The 16,923-nt window shown below is 39.1% G+C and overlaps 1 protein-coding gene across 2 annotated transcripts in view; it reads left to right on the forward strand.

The window, feature by feature from the left end:
* Positions 1 to 16,923, forward strand: part of LOC126470038 (C2 domain-containing protein 5) — a 238,690-nt gene that overhangs the window by 152,870 nt on the left and 68,897 nt on the right. For both annotated transcript variants that reach the window (XM_050097533.1, XM_050097534.1), the window contains one exon: positions 9,373 to 9,522. In XM_050097533.1, the coding sequence (XP_049953490.1) occupies positions 9,373 to 9,522 (150 nt within the window). The remainder of the gene's footprint in view (positions 1 to 9,372; positions 9,523 to 16,923) is intronic.

The raw sequence follows: 16,923 nt of genomic DNA on the forward strand, positions 1-16,923 counted from the left end.
ACATGAAGATGCTGCATACTCATGTGAGACACAATTATTAACAGAGAAACACTTCGAAATGAGCCTTGTTTTGGCTCACCATATAGCCGACCGAATGGTTGAATTGTACAATATCCAGATTTATACGGCATTCAGATGTGACAGTGGTCTGATGTTGGACTGTATGGGAATGTGGGGGCAGTTAAACTTGTCATCAAGGTTCCAGTTGGCCTCCTCTCACCACCCACCAGAAGGTAGGATCATTGTATCAATAAACCAAGGGCATCATTACTCCTTCACATTGGTGCCTGCCATCTGAGAACATGTAATGGACTCCTTGCAACATACTGTGTCATCCTGCACCATTGGTTGGAGACTAGCAGCAGACAAATAGGGAATTTTTGTCCCTTGTGTAGGCTGCTGTTAGCACCACAACACAAATGGCTGATTTTGAAGTGATACTGTGGCAGGGAAGCATGGACTACTGATGAATGGTATCACATTGTGTTCAGTGATGAATCATGGTTCTTCACTACTCCGAATGATGGTTATTGGTGAGTGTGGTGGTTACCTGGGGAGAAGTTCCACTCTTCCAATATTTTGGAGAGGTACAGCAGTGTTATCTCTGGTGTCATGGTGTGGGGAGCCATTGAGTGTGACTTCAGGTCACAGATGGTCATGATTGAGGGCACTATGATGGCAGAACAGTATGTCACAGACATCCTGCATCCTCAGGTGTTTTCTCTCATGCAACAGTATCGTAGTACCATTTTCCAACAGTACAAGGCTTATTCACACACGGCACTCTGCCTCTTTGAACTGTCTGGACAATGTTGATGTACTCATGTGGTCAGCAAGATTCCAACATCTGTCCCCGATAGAACATGTGAGACCAAGTTCAATGTCAACTCTGACTTAGGATGATTATCTGGGATATCAAGCACCAGTTACAACAGTTGTGGGCCAGCTTGCCTTTGGAGAGCATATAATGGCTTTATGACACTCTTCCCTGCTGAATCAGTACATGCAGCCAGGCCAGAGGGGGTGGAATGTCATCCTGATAAGTGGGCTTGTACTGCCAAGTTCTTTGTAAATTTGATTCAGTTTTTTAATCACTGAAATAACATCACACACCTTCTCAATTTTGGAAGTTTTATTTTGTTCCCTCCTCCTCCTCCCCTTCTGGCTGAAGAATTGAAAAAAAAAATATTATTTTGTTCTTCATAATGGTGGCTTGACCGTACCTCAGTCAGAAAAACATACTCAAGTGGTAATTTTTGAACAATACATTTTAAATTTAAGTAGAAGCTCATCTGCAGTTTCTATCCTAATACAGTATGTTTGCACTGAAAGTAATTCAGGTATTTTCTGGAGCAAGAATTTTTGTTTTGTTTCTCATGAATTTTTAATCTTTGTAATCATCTGTACAACAGTGCTAGCAGATAATCAGTGTTGATAATTCACCCATCCATGATAACTGGTCAAAGTAATTGCCAAAATGTGTAAGATTGTGACACTTGAAGCAAGTTGTTTACGGTAGTTATTTACTGCCCGTACTGTTCAATTATACACGCAGAAGTATTACATATTAATCTGTCTTTCTAGCTTCAATTGTAAGTTCGTAAAACATTTTCTTCTCTGTAGCTGGCAACTGACATTTTTCTACAATAAAATAGCATTACTAAAATACTTGTAGGAAATATTTTAAAGCCTCCATATGAAGCAACTACATGCTGCTGTAATTGGTGTATCTGGTTCATAGGAGAAACTATAAGTTTTCAGTTTACCTGTTGCAGCTCACTTTAGTCATAATATTTTACTCTGCTTGAACTGGTGATAAGCCAGTTTGAATCCAGGTTGTGGAAAGAATTTTCACTGCCAATGTTTGGTCAGTAAGCGGAGGAGAGGTAGTAGCATTAAGTTCCTGAGCACCAAAATTTGCACCAGTGTCCTGTTTTAAATACCAAACCTTTCCACAGTGTCTCATTAAGTGACAGCATGTGAAACTGTTGATGGTGATCTGTCCGTCGAATGGGGACGTAAAGCTTTGTGCCCTCCTTGGTGCAATTTGCGAGGAGTTGGCTATGTGCCAGCACTGGGCTTCACCCTCTCCCTTCTATCATCATGATCATCCTCCTCGTCATTGTTGTCGTCGTACAACACACACACACACACACACACACACACACACACACAGGTATATACATGTAGTATTACAAATACTGTAATGATGCATGTCGCAAATGTAATATGCTTAATCCATATTTATCTAACAATCTTTGTTCACTTCTTAACATTTGTTAGTGTAATATTTCAGCTGGCATCAAATTTGTCATTCTAATTCATATTTTACTCAGAATTAATGATTTTAGTTCTGCTTAGATTTAGTTTGAACTGGCTGTGTGTACCCAATACCATAACGACAGAACTGCTGTTTATAAATAACGCTATCTTGGGACATTTATTGTAGATTCTCTGGCAGCTTTTTAAAAAAATTAAAAAAGTAGAAAAATTTCCGGGATTAAAATATGAATTTCTGGTAACTTCCAACCGGCTTACTGCTATACAGTATTTAGCCCCATTGCATCATGTATCCTTCAAATTCTACCAAAAAAAAAAAAAATTGTTTTAAAAGCATGTTATTAGCTCAGTAATATTATTAGCTGTTCTTTAAACTTCTTAAAAATAGAGTTAAGAGCTAATGAAAAATCACAACATTGATGAGGAAGGAAAATTGGAAATTCGCAGAGTCATTGAAACTGCTATCTAAATTGCTGCCCTGTAACATTATCCTTTCTATATTGTACTATGACAATGTTGTTTTAAATCTTGGTGGTAGTTTTAAAAACACTGGTTCTGTCATTTATAAAATTTTTATTTGTAAAATTATACTTTTTTTTTTTAATTTAAGGGAAGTTACATATTTGGCTGTTTTATGTAAATTTGCCAAAGAGCTTCTGGAAATAAACAATGAGAATGATATCAAAACTGAGAAACCCAAAGACCCTATACAAGTATGGACTCATAATACATTGATCATTACGTAATATGCAGTGAAAAGAGTATTTTAAGATCACCTTTTATTACCACAGCTGTGTCGCTCGCCAGTTGTGACTGAATGGACTGCAACAGTATTATGAAGTTAACCTTATAGAAGCACTTTGATATGAGTTGTATGAACAGTCTGGAATTTGGCTTTTTTCTTTTTTAACAGAGTCGACAACTGTTTTGAAAACTTTTGTTTTGAATAATAACAATAACCTGACAGTTTGTCCCTTTAATATAGATTTAACTGAATTGAAACATCAAATTTAAAAAATTATGACCCAAAACTAGAATTATTTTATTTGTTAATTTTATCACATTCTTCATCTACTAATCTACTAAGTTGTCCTGTAGTTTTGATGTATCAGTACTCACATTGCAGAGTGTTAAAGTGACCAAATGAAAACTAGGTGATTTTACTTGAGGATTTGGCTAATGATTCAGTGTGATTATCAGAGAAATTTCCAGTTTGATACTTAATCAATATTTCATACAAAAATTATATGTTTTATGTTACTTTGTTGTTTAGCTCAAATTAACAAACCTCTTTATTTCTCATTTGATTACAAATTATTTCAGCTTTAATTTCCCACTCAATAACATAATGTTTCCAATTACGGTTATTATAATGCAACATAGATATTGTTGCATGGTGTCCAAAGTTTATTAATTTTGAATGTCATGTCCCTACTGCGATATCAAATGTAAACTTCAGGATTAACAATTGTCAGATTTAAAATACTGTTCTCCCATTCTGCTTTATTTCTATAAAAGAAAAGGAAGAGCAGTTAATGTTAAATGTCTCATCAGCACTGAAGTTATTGGAATAGAGGTTTTCTGTAAATGAGATGTAGATGTATCAGTGTAAGCAAATAATAGGATGAATCTTTCAGTATTACTATCAGTAATGTCTTCCTTGTCATTGCCACTACTGTATGAATGTTCCTTCACTGATTGTATACAGGGTCGTCTTAAAAAAAGTTCCTTATTCTGTGTACTATTCTAGCTGCAAGTTATAGTTTTGTGCTGTTATCTACCTGTGCTTAGTTCCACTCATAAGCTACTAATATCTTTTAATCGGCTTTTCAATTTTTTATAGCTTGTTAACATGTAGTTTATGTGTTACAACAAGTTCCTATATTGAAATTGAGCAAGGAAGTTAAGTAAAATGCATACTTCTAAAAATTTGCATCACAAGTGAAGTATACTGATAAAACTTACATTTATACAGGTGTGTGCCTTATTGTTTTTCCATATACCTGATTGAGTGCATGTGAAATGATTTAGGTACAACCCATGAAGCTTGAGGTTAGTATAAGGAAAACCAGATCACTAGATCTGCAGATAAATCTCTCTTTTCGTACAAGAACTGTGGAAAGAATTTGGCCACCCTATATTTGACACATCAAACTGTATACAAAAGGCTCTTGTACTCTTTATGTTGTGAGCTGTCAGTGTTTAATTATTTCTTGTGAGCTGTCAGTGTTTAATTATTTCAGTCAGCAAGCTCTTAACACTTGTATCATAGTAAATACAAACTGGTTATGAATTTATAAGTCCAAACAGCTCTCAGTTGGTCCTAGATGTCCTTGAAGTGTTGCTATAAGGGCAAAGAGCAAATTCTCACCCTGGCAGAAACTCGAAATTTTAGATAAGTTAAATCAAGGTTCTTCACAGAAAGCCATTGCTGCAGAGTTCAGCGTTGGACGTGCAATTATTTATGACATCGGAAAGAAAGAAGATGTTATTCCACAGTACTCAACACAAATGGATAGTGATGTGGAAAAACAGAAGGTTATGCGAAAGAGTGAGAATGAAGACCTGGACATAGCTGTTAATAGATCGTTCACATAACAGCTCAGTAAAGGAATTGCAGTCAGTGGCGTGATTATAAAGGAAAAAGCAACTGCATTTAACATACAGCTTGGTGGTAGTAACTTGTTTGCAGTGAACGAAGGTTGGCTATCAAACTGGAAAAAAACAGCATGGCATTTGGTGGCTGACAGTCACCAGGGAAAGTCGCTCAGCTAACAATAAGGATTCTGATGAGTTTGCAAGCAAGATACGGAAGGTAATAGAGGAAGAAGATTTAACTGCTGATGCCTTGTATAATGCTGATGAAACAGGACTCTTTTACAAGATGCTTCGTTCAAAAACATTAGCTGCCAAGAATGAGAAGGAAGCTCATGGTTACAAGCAACAGAAACAGTGCATAGCATTAATGGTGTGTTGTAATGCAAATGGGAGTCATAAACTACCGCTTATGGTGATTGGAAAATCCCAACATCCATGTTGTTTTCAACACACTGACACAAATACTCTACCAGTGCAGTATTGCACTCAGAAGAAAGCATGGATGGACAGACAAATATTCTCTCGGTGGTTACATGAAACGTTTGTACCAGCGGTGAGCAAAGAGCTAAAGAAGAAAAAGCTTCCACTGAAAGCTATCCTTATAACCGACAATGCTCCCAGTCATCCTTCAGATGTTTCTCTAAAGTCCGATGGTATACATGTACAAGCACTCTTTCTCCCACCCGACAGCCCTAGTTCATTCCATGGACCAGGGAATTTTGGAATCAACTAAACGCCATTATCGACATTCACTTCTCATCTCCTTGCTAAACGAAAGTGAAAACGACTCTATCGAGACTGTGCTGAAGGCATGGAAAGCAATTACCATATGTGATGTTGTTTTCCAAGCAGCCGAAGCATGGGATAAAGTGGAGAGCACTACCATAATGAAGAACTGGAGAAAATTGTGACCATCCGTTGTCACCGAGTTGGATCCAGTAGTGAGTGACTGCGATGAGCAAGTCAGTTCAGAATTATCAATTACTTTGTTCAGTGACATGTTCCACAACCTTCCAGGAGGAGAAGAAATTGATGATGAAGATGTTACTAAGTGGCTGAATGAGGAAAACTGTGATACGAACCAAACTTCAACAGATGAAGAAATAATCAAAAGCATGCAAGAAAGTAATGATGAAAGTGATGAAGGAGAGGACACAGGAGGAGAGAGCATGAAGATTTCTCACACTGCTGGTGCTGAAGTTGCCGAGGTCTTCCTGGTGTACATTATGCAACAACCAGATACATGCAGTACCGAAGTAATGCTTGTAAAGCGGTTGCGTGATGAAGCATTCTACCATCGCGTATCATTATTGCGACAGTTAAAAATTAGGGACATGGTTCATAGTGAGTGATATGACTTTATAATTATGTACAGTATACACTCAAGGACTAAGTTTTCTTTGAAAATTAATGTATTTTTGGATTTAATAAAGTATATCCTCTATGTTTTAAAATTGTATCATCCAGTTTAATAAAGTACAGTACATTATATACCCTATGTTTTCAAAATAAATAAAAAACAAAATAAATGAATAAAACAAATTTCAGACACTCAATAATTCGGCACTTCTGTTAATCTGGCACCCATATGTGCCAGGAATGGCTGGATTAGTGAGAGTCTAGTGTAGTCATATTATTTGTGTTTGGTTCAACTGAATAAACTGGAATTCTGTTTCATCATATAATTCATAGATTTGTACCAGTTGACACTAAAGGAAAATCACACAAAGCTGTCTAATAAGACTTATGAGTCTGTTTTTAATTTTCAACAGCCAAGACATGTGAAGTAAGTCATACTTGCTGCACTTCTCATGAAATGATCTACAGCAAGAGGCTTGAAAATAGTAACTACAGATGAAAACACCAAGAAAGCACATAATATAGTACTGGATGATACATAATTGAAGGTATCAGAGATAGCTAATGCCACAGACAAGAAATTAGTATGATACATTTAAATGAGAAAACTTTGTGAAAGGCAGTTGTTACATTCGTTGAATTCCAACAAAAAGTAAATGCAGAAACAAATGTTTGGACCGTTTTGAAAAAGAACGCAATTAATTGTGTTCATCAGTTGGTTACCATGGATGAGACGCAAGTGCAGCACTTCACACCATACTTTAAACTGTAGTGAAAGCATGTGGTGGAAACCTGTGGCCTTGACCAGAGACAACAAAGTCAGTTACATCTAGAAGAAAGGTTATAGACAGTGCTTTTAGGGCAGCAAAAAATAATTCTTGTTAATATCTTATTAAGGTGCAAACAAATAACTGGGAAATACTACAAGATTCTTCTGGTCCAACAAAGTAGAAAATATTGCTGAAACCTCCATCATTTTATGAGATTTGACATCCTCCGACTTTCAAGTATTTACAGATGCAAAGAAATTTGTGGCTGGAAATGCTGGAAATGCTGCAAAATGGTTCAAATCTTATATCTCTGGCAGGAAACAAAGGGTGTTATTAGGAAAGAGACATGTATCAAGCTATCAGGCATCATCCAACTGGGAACTAATTACATGTGGGGTCCCACAAGGTTCCATTTTGGGGCCCTTACTTTTTCTTGTGTATATCAATGACCTTTCATCAGTAACATTACCAGATGCCAAGTTTGTTTTGTTTGCTGATGATACAAACATTGCAATAAATAGCAAATCAAGTGTAGTCTTAGAAAGATCAGCCAATAAAATATTTGTAGACATTAATCACTGGTTCCTAGCCAATTCTTTGTCACTAAACTTTGAAAAAACACACTACATGCAGTTCAGAACTTGTAAGGGGTGTCCCAAGAGTATATGTCTAACATATGATGACAAAAAGATAGAAGAAGTGGACGGTGTTAAATTCTTGGGATTACAGCTTGATAATAAATTCAACTGGGAGGAGCACACCACAGAACTGCTGAAGCGTCTTAACAAATCTCTGTTTGCAATGCGAATTTTGTCAGACATAGGGGATATAAAAATGAAAAAGCTGGCATACTATGCTTACTTTCATTCCATAATGTCATATGGGATTATTTTCTGGGGTAATTCATCAAGCCAAGCTAAAGTTTTCCGGGCACAAAAACGTGCAGTAAGAATTATATGTGGTGTGAACTCAAGAACATCCTGCAGAAGCCTGTTTAGGGAACTAGGGATACTAACTACAGCTTCCCAATATATTTATTCCTTAATGAAATTTGTCATTAAAAATATATCACTTTTTCAAACCAATAGCTCAATTCATGGAATCAATACTAGAAATAAGAATAATCTTCACAAGGATTTAAAGTCACTTAGTCTTGTACAAAAAGGTGTGCATTATTCAGGAACACACATTTTCAATAACTTGCCAGCAGCCATAAAAAGCTTAACAACCAATGAAATTCAGTTTAAGAGAAGCCTAAAGGATTTATTGGTGGCCAACTCCTTCTACTCCATTGATGAATTTCTGAGGAAAACCAACTGATTTGTATATAAGTACAACATATCTTCTGCACAATTTCAGTGCAGTAATGTGTTCACTGAAAATTTGTGTGTGTGTGTGTGTGTGTGTGTGTGTGTGTGTGTGTGTGTGTGTGTGTAAGTATAATCTAACTTCTGCACCATTTCAGTGCAGTAATGTGTTCATTGTAAATAAGTATTACAGTAGTTGTATTACATGTTTCTTACCTTATAAATAAATAATAAACTTTTTTATTTTAAATTCAGTGCAATAGTATTTGTAAAATGACTCTTAGTGTTCATTAAAAAATGACGATCATTCCACTTGGGACCTGTGGAATGGTACATTAGCTTATTTGTTTTAGTTTAAATATTTGTCATGTATTGTTGTTTTTCTGACATGTTCCACATCCTGGAGGACCTCCTCACTACGGATCAATTGGAATGAAAGTAAATCTAATCTAATCTAATCTAATCCACATTGACTTAAATGAAGAGTTTAAGGCAACTGTAGATTAGTATTTTACTGATCTTCCATAGATAACTTCAGGGATGAAATCTACTCCCTGGAGAAACACTGGACAATGTACAGTGACCTGTAAGAGTTCAGTTTTGAAAAATAATTGCATTTTGACCAAAAAGTTTCTTCTCTTACGGGGTGAGAACTTTTCACTTTGAAATTATAGACTAGGGCATCAGGCTGAAGCACACTATTCATAACTGCCACTTAATACAAATAATCAGTTGCAAATATTTCTGTGAAAGTGAACTGACACTGCACAGGAAAGTATTGTGTGGTTGATTATTAACTTTTGTGACACTGCACTACTGATCCCTACATTTCTGAAGTGACAGTAGTGTTTGTGAGCCACATATTATAGAACAAATTAGTTTTATCAATTTTATTTAAAACAGAGTTAGTTCTTAAAGATTTTTGATATTAACAATTTTCAGATAAATTTGGTATTGCATTAAGCTATATCTTGGATGCTGAAATTACTGGAGTAAAATTAAATTAAAATAAGCAGTTTTAAACATTTTAAGAGCTAAAAAGTTATATTTAATTTCAGGAAACAGTTTAACTGGCAGTGACCGTTCATCCAACATGGGATGTCATTTTCGTTCCTTACGACCAACAGTAAACCAAGATAATATGGAAATGTTGGAATATCCCTTTCTCACCATGAGAAAGTATGGTCCTGGTTTTATACAACATCTAGGTAAAAAAAAATTGTCTAATATAGTTTGATGTCACGTAATATCTTATTGTGTACTAATATTCATTCTGAAAGGATAAAACAAATTTGGACACAAAGGAATGCCAACCATCAAAAGTGACATTGATTGATGTACCTCACGTGGTCCTATTGGGCCCATACATGAATAATAATAATAATAATAATAATAATAATAACTTTATACCAGTAATAGATTTTGAGATAAACTAGAAGTGTCAGTATTATATTAATGATTTCTAGATGAGGACCATCTGTATGCAGCTGAATAAGGGCAATATTTGTTTTGCCAGACATGTACAAGGACAATCCTAACCTAAAAATCATTAATATAATATTAATAGCAACTGAGGGTTCGTAGAACAACACTGTTAAAGATGTTAGGACTGTAAATGTTTATTTCCTCCAAATCAGTTTTATGAAATGTTGATATGCCTACCATCATTGGCGATCATCTGGCGCAGACAGATAGCAAAATTCTGCATGACCCGCTGAAGTGTCGGAAAATTGATGTTTTCAATGACCCTCTGAATGGCTGTTTGGGGCATTTGTTGTACATCTTGTCTTTAATATAGCCCCACAAAATGGAGTCAGACGTGTTCAGATCAGGAGAATATGGCGGACAGTCAAGGCCCATGCCAGTGGCCTCTGGGTATTGCAGAGCCAGAATGTGGTCCCCAAAGTGCTCTTCCAGGACACTCTCCTGCTTCGATGAGGTTAAGTTCAGTCTTACATGAACCACGTCTTGTCAAAATTAAGGTCACTTTGGATAATGGGGATGGAATTATCTTTCAGAACTTTCACATACTGTTCAGTAGTCACTGTGCCATCAAGGAATATCACGCCGATTATTCTGTGACTAAGCATTGCACACCACACAGTCACCCATTGAGGATGAAGAGACTTCTCCATCCCAAAATGCAAATTCTCAATCCTCCAAATGTACCAATTTTGCTGATTGACGAACCCATCCAAATGAAAGTAGTCTTGGTCACTAAACCAAGCCATACTAATTCCCATCATGCCCTGAATCTGACCATGCAGTTTGAATGTCCTAATGCAAACCATTCAGAAGTTAAGACGATTTTATTTCATATAGTTCAATAACTGTCACCCTGTATTATATATTTGAACATATGAATTCATCTTAAGCAAATTCTACAGAGGAAAATACTTAAATCTATAGCCCAAAATAATGGATATAAGCCCTCCCTCATAAAAACCGTAGTTGAAAAAAATCCAAAGTAGTCTTTAGCAATTACCATCACCATTATAAGCTAAGAAAGAAATGTCAACATTTGTCAGTCTTGCATTCTTTGGCAGAGTGTCATATAAACTCTCAAATCTTTTCAGACTACATAACATAAAAATATCCTTCTACACAGACAATAAACAACAGAGTAACTTCACAATAATAAATCCACTGGAGAGTGCCATCAAAAGTCTGCCATATACAAACTCACATGCTCCTGTTTGTGCTTCTGTATAGGACAAACAGGGAGAAGTTTTGTTATCCACTACAAAGAATATATGGATGCCCTTCAACTCAAAAACTTAAATAAATCCAGCTTCGCATCGCACATTGCAAGAACACACTATTGGTGGTATCAGTGATAATATTTCTGTGCTACATATTGCTGACAAAGGGTTACAGATGGGTCTCCTTGAAGAATTGGAGAGTTACTATTTTTTAGATATTGTGGCACCAAAACACTAAAAGGACAATAATAAGACATATTCATCCTCCTGCATAAATTTTATTACAGTCTCTTAGTCATATAATAACTATGGCATTCGGCAACTCATCCACTCTACAATTATGTATTAAATATATTACCCCATTTGTTTACCTTTTGTGTAACTTTTTAATCCATAATGCATTTATACTGCCAATATAAGAATACACTAGCAGCTAGCAAGATTCATGCACATATATTATCGATACTTGTAAATATTTATTCTCTAATACACTGCATCTCAGACCAAAGATCATGATGTAACAAAGTGTGATATATATAATATTCATATTCTGTTTATTGTATCAATGTTAACCTTCTATGAATAAGTGCAAAACCAAGTGCAGATAAATACTGTGTATATTTGTGTGTTGTACCTGTAATGCACATTATGGGGAAGGATTTGCTATAGATATTGAGACGCAGTGCACTTTAAGTACCCAAAACATAACAATCTTTCTGTTCCATCAACATTTCATTCCCAATAACTATATTTCCATCATTTTCGACATAACCATCACCACAATTTGTAGCTACACTTGGTCCATGATATATTGTTCCTGTAACACTGCCATCTGATGAAGAGCTTGCAGTGACTTGAAACTAGTTAATGGAGTGCAATAAATCATATAAAAAATCTAAGAAATTGACTAGTTGCATATTTATATCTAAATAAATTGCCAGTACAGATGACACTATTCTAGCCGACTCTGGGTGCTCAACCGGGAAGCCAGGGAGCTGAACTGTGGAAGAAACAAAACTCTACATGCAGTCGATATATGGGGAGCAGAGAGTTCAAACACTGTAGAGACTGGCATAAAGAAAGCAGAAATGTGACCAGCCTGAATGATTAAAATATTAGCATACAGAACCTAGAACATGGCATGTTGTAGAAACCTGGGCCATGTAAGTATTGACTGGCCCAGTCTGTTGCCACCAGCAAGTAAGCTTGAAACTGATGGGTCATCAGGTCTGCCCATACTACACTCCACATGTGCCATCCAAGATAGCTTTCTGCGTTACTCTACCTCGAGACCCACACCAGCTTATCTATGTCTGTATGTATGTTCACTTGCGAGGATACTAAATCCCCCCCCCCACCCCCCCCCCCCCTGGAAAGACCACTTATAACCGAAAATGGCTTGGTTTCTGTGGCAACCACTGTTTCAGAGTGGGAAAGGGTGTGAGATCCCCTGCAGTAGTTCTACCATCACAGTAGCCAACGATGATTCAGCGGCAACGAAGGTTCAGCAGCAACAATGATTCAGCTGACTCCACTGGAATGGCGGAAGATTTTGTAGGCTAGCAGAATGGCTGGTTTTCCCACATTGGCGGTGTGAAGACTCATCCATGGGTGAGTGAGCATAGGGAAGTGCAGGTTCCAAGTCCATGAGCTCAGCATCAGGAGCTGCAGGAGTGACTGCTGCTGGCACCCTATGCCGTGGGCAAGATTAGGATGGCGCATCTACAGTGACAACAGCAATGGAATTCACATTGCTGTAATTGTTAGTCTCCTATATGGAAAATGCCACAACTGATCCTGTTTGTTGCCTGGCTTGTATGGAGATGCAAATCCAGTCGATTGCAGACACAACTGATTTGAATGATGGTTCAACTGTTCCTTATCAATGTCCCCCACAAAAAAATGCTGATGTTTGTGTCCCACCAGTACATCTGGTAGTCATCTCTGCTGCTGGCTAAAAGACTGAGCTCAAACAGGACCCTTTCAGGAAAATGTGGTAGGCCGCGACGCTACGGGGCATGTGAGTCGGAGTGCAACAAATCGTAGAGGCCCAGTGGCTGGCACACATGCAACAGTTCCAGCAGACTACACCTGTTAATTGGCATTGTCTGGTTCGTGGCCAGAAAGCTACACAATGTATTGTCACTGGACAGTGCATCCATGGACTTCAGCATTTGGATCTTAAAAGTTAGTATGAATTGCTTAACTTTCAAGTTATAATCCAGGTGAAACGGGGCAGTAGTCAGATGCTGAATACCACTTCAAATGCAAAAAATCTGCACACTACTATGGCACAAATTGCCAGCCATTATTGGATACAAGGATCCATGGGAGCCCTTGATAGCAGAAATGACTGACAACATGTGAATAGTTGCTGTCAGTGTTGTGGAGGATAGTTTGGCTACATATGGGATGTTGGGTAGTACATGTGTTATTGACAACCACATGCTTCCCAAAAAAAGGGCCAGACAAGACAACATGCACCACATCCCAAGGGTGCTTCAGGACTGGCCAAGGGGACAACTGATGTCAGTGTAGTCTGGTTCTGTTTACAGGCCGGCCAAACATGCACAACGTGTTCAGTATGACCATCAATCACCAGCCAGTAGATGTGGTGCCATGCCACTGCCTTTATATGGAACTTACGCCAGTGCTACGTGTGCAGCAGCTGGAGTATGCCGTCATGCAAATTCGGAGAGGTGACTACTCAACAGCTTTGCTGCCCTGTTGCAAGCATGAGGACCCTGTAGACAACTTTGAATCAAGCTGATAGTAGGAAAAATGTATGCCATGCCAAATCTTCTCCCGACAGTGTGTGCTCAGGCCATTCTGTCTGGACTGTCGAGGTGATTTTCTGGAAAAGCAGATTGATGTACTATTGACAATAAATAAATAAATATCCAGTAATGTCTGCTGTGATGTGTTGTCCAACACAAAATTGAGAATGTCCTCTCAATTGAACTCCCAGTTGGGTCCTGTATGCAACTGAAAAAGTATATCTGCATGAGCATGCTGGGCAATGGTCCAGTAACGAATGTCGTAGCAATAATTACTGAGAAAGTGTGCCAATCTTTGCAATCCACAGGCCATCCCATCTGGTAGCTTTAGAACAAAGGCTGAATAATGTAATCAGTGGCTTGAGGTCAGTGATGAATAGCGACATTGCTCCATACAAAAAATATGAAAATTTTTAATCTCAAAAATGATAGCAAGCACCTCCTTTTCCACCTGTGAATAGTTAACCTCTAGATGACAATATTAGAACAAAGCCATTGTACAGCAAGAAATGTACTGCTCTTTAATTTCAGGAACTTCTTTTCTGGATTACAACGTTAATACTATGATAACGGGTTCTTTCTCTTTGTTATGGATATTATCAATAATTTATCTATATGTAATTAGAGCTGTCATTCATTACACCAAGTGAAAGGTTTGTACAAACCATTCTGCATTTCCTTACTGTTGTTCAATGACAGCCCTTTCTTCTAGACAATTACACCATCAGCAGACAATGTGATAATGCAACTGCCCATATCAGATAAATCGTTTATGTACACTCCTGGAAATTGAAATAAGAACACCGTGAATTCATTGTCCCAGGAAGGGGAAACTTTATTGACACATTCCTGGGGTCAGATACATCACATGATCACACTGACAGAACCACAGGCACATAGACACAGGCAACAGAGCATGCACAATGTCGGCACTAGTACAGTGTATATCCACCTTTCGCAGCAATGCAGGCTGCTATTCTCCCATGGAGACGATCGTAGAGATGCTGGATGTAGTCCTGTGGAACGGCTTGCCATGCCATTTCCACCTGGCGCCTCAGTTGGACCAGCGTTCGTGCTGGACGTGCAGACCGCGTGAGACGACGCTTCATCCAGTCCCAAACATGCTCAATGGGGGACAGATCCGGAGATCTTGCTGGCCAGGGTAGTTGACTTACACCTTCTAGAGCACGTTGGGTGGCACGGGATACATGCGGACGTGCATTGTCCTGTTGGAACAGCAAGTTCCCTTGCCGGTCTAGGAATGGTAGAACGATGGGTTCGATGACGGTTTGGATGTACCGTGCACTATTCAGTGTCCCCTCGACGATCACCAGTGGTGTACGGCCAGTGTGGGAGATCGCTCCCCACACCATGATGCCGGGTGTTGGCCCTGTGTGCCTCGGTCGTATGCAGTCCTGATTGTGGCGCTCACCTGCACGGCGCCAAACACGCAAACGACCATCATTGGCACCAAGGCAGAAGCGACTCTCTATCGCTGAAGACGACACGTCTCCATTCGTCCCTCCATTCACGCCTGTCGCCACACCACTGGAGGCGGGCTGCACGATGTTGGGGCGTGAGCGGAAGACGGCCTAACGGTGTGCGGGACCGTAGCCCAGCTTCATGGAGACGGTTGCGAATGGTCCTCGCCGATACCCCAGGAGCAACAGTGTCCCTAATTTGCTGGGAAGTGGCGGTGCGGTCCCCTACGGCACTGCGTAGGATCCTATGGTCTTGGCGTGCATCCGTGCGTCGCTGCGGTCCGGTCCCAGGTCGACGGGCACGTGCACCTTCCGCCGACCACTGGCGACAACATCGATGTACTGTGGAGACCTCACGCCCCACGTGTTGAGCAATTCGGCGGTACATCCACCCGGCCTCCCGCATGCCCACTATACGCCCTCGCTCAAAGTCCGTCAACTGCACATACGGTTCACGTCCACGCTGTCGCGGCATGCTACCAGTGTTAAAGACTGCGATGGAGCTCCGTATGCCACGGCAAACTGGCTGACACTGACGGCGGCGGTGCACAAATGCTGCGCAGCTAGCGCCATTCGACGGCCAACACCGCGGTTCCTGGTGTGTCCGCTGTGCCGTGCGTGTGATCATTGCTTGTATAGCCCTCTCGCAGTGTCCGGAGCAAGTATGGTGGGTCTGACACACCGGTGTCAATGTGTTCTTTTTTCCATTTCCAGGAGTGTATATCGAGAGCATTAGTGATCCTATTATGCTTTTTTGCATGCACCAGATGTTACTTGTATTTTTGTTGAAAATTTATTGTCCAGGTTTTTCCGGTAAAAAAATACATTGAGCCAATTGCATATCTGTGAAAATACTCTACATGACTGCATCTTTATTATTATTTGACAGCTGTTTCTGAATCTGGTGGCTGTAGAAACATCTTGTTATTAATTGAAGTCCACTAACCTGAGTTACTCTTGTCTATATGAATTCATAATCAGATTCATTTTGGACCTCACTAGATGTAATGTTTCTCCTGGTTCCTATACACACTTCACCCTTCTGGAGCATAATTTATGTTTCCAGTCTATGTCCAATGTGTTGTTGATAAGTTCTTTATTCTCTACTTCCAGTTTCAATTGGTGACAACTGCTGTCTAGGAGACACTTGGGTTTTGAAACTTCACAGCAAGTGCTCCGCTACCTAACAACTAATATTTTAACATTCTTACTCTCTGCATTTTCTGTCATCTCTGTTGTAGTAGTGGTTTTAGTTGATGGTGTGTTTACTACTGGGATCTCAGAATTTGTCTAAAATGCATTCCACATCTACTTTTCTATCTGAGTGTCTGTTCCTGATATGTAGTGCAAACCTAACCTGTCTGTGGTTCCTTTACAAGTCTCCAACTTGTTTTGTAGACTGAGGAATCTACAGTTGAGTTCATCACAGAACCAACAGTGCCTGATTTTGACCTCTCACACAAATTCATACCTGAGGACTGCAACCAGTCCTCTGCATGATGTTGCAAATTGACAGCTGTGCTGAGATACCACAGGTGAAGCTAACTGTCTTCACCACTTCCATCACTTTCTGGAAGAACTGAAGATGGCCTCAGGTCCCAGACAACAGATTACATTGGTGACTACATGAGTAATGTATGAGCTGATTG

Source organism: Schistocerca serialis, chromosome 3, assembly GCF_023864345.2.
Source record: "Schistocerca serialis cubense isolate TAMUIC-IGC-003099 chromosome 3, iqSchSeri2.2, whole genome shotgun sequence".
In the NCBI taxonomy this organism is placed as follows: Eukaryota; Metazoa; Arthropoda; class Insecta; order Orthoptera; family Acrididae; genus Schistocerca; species Schistocerca serialis.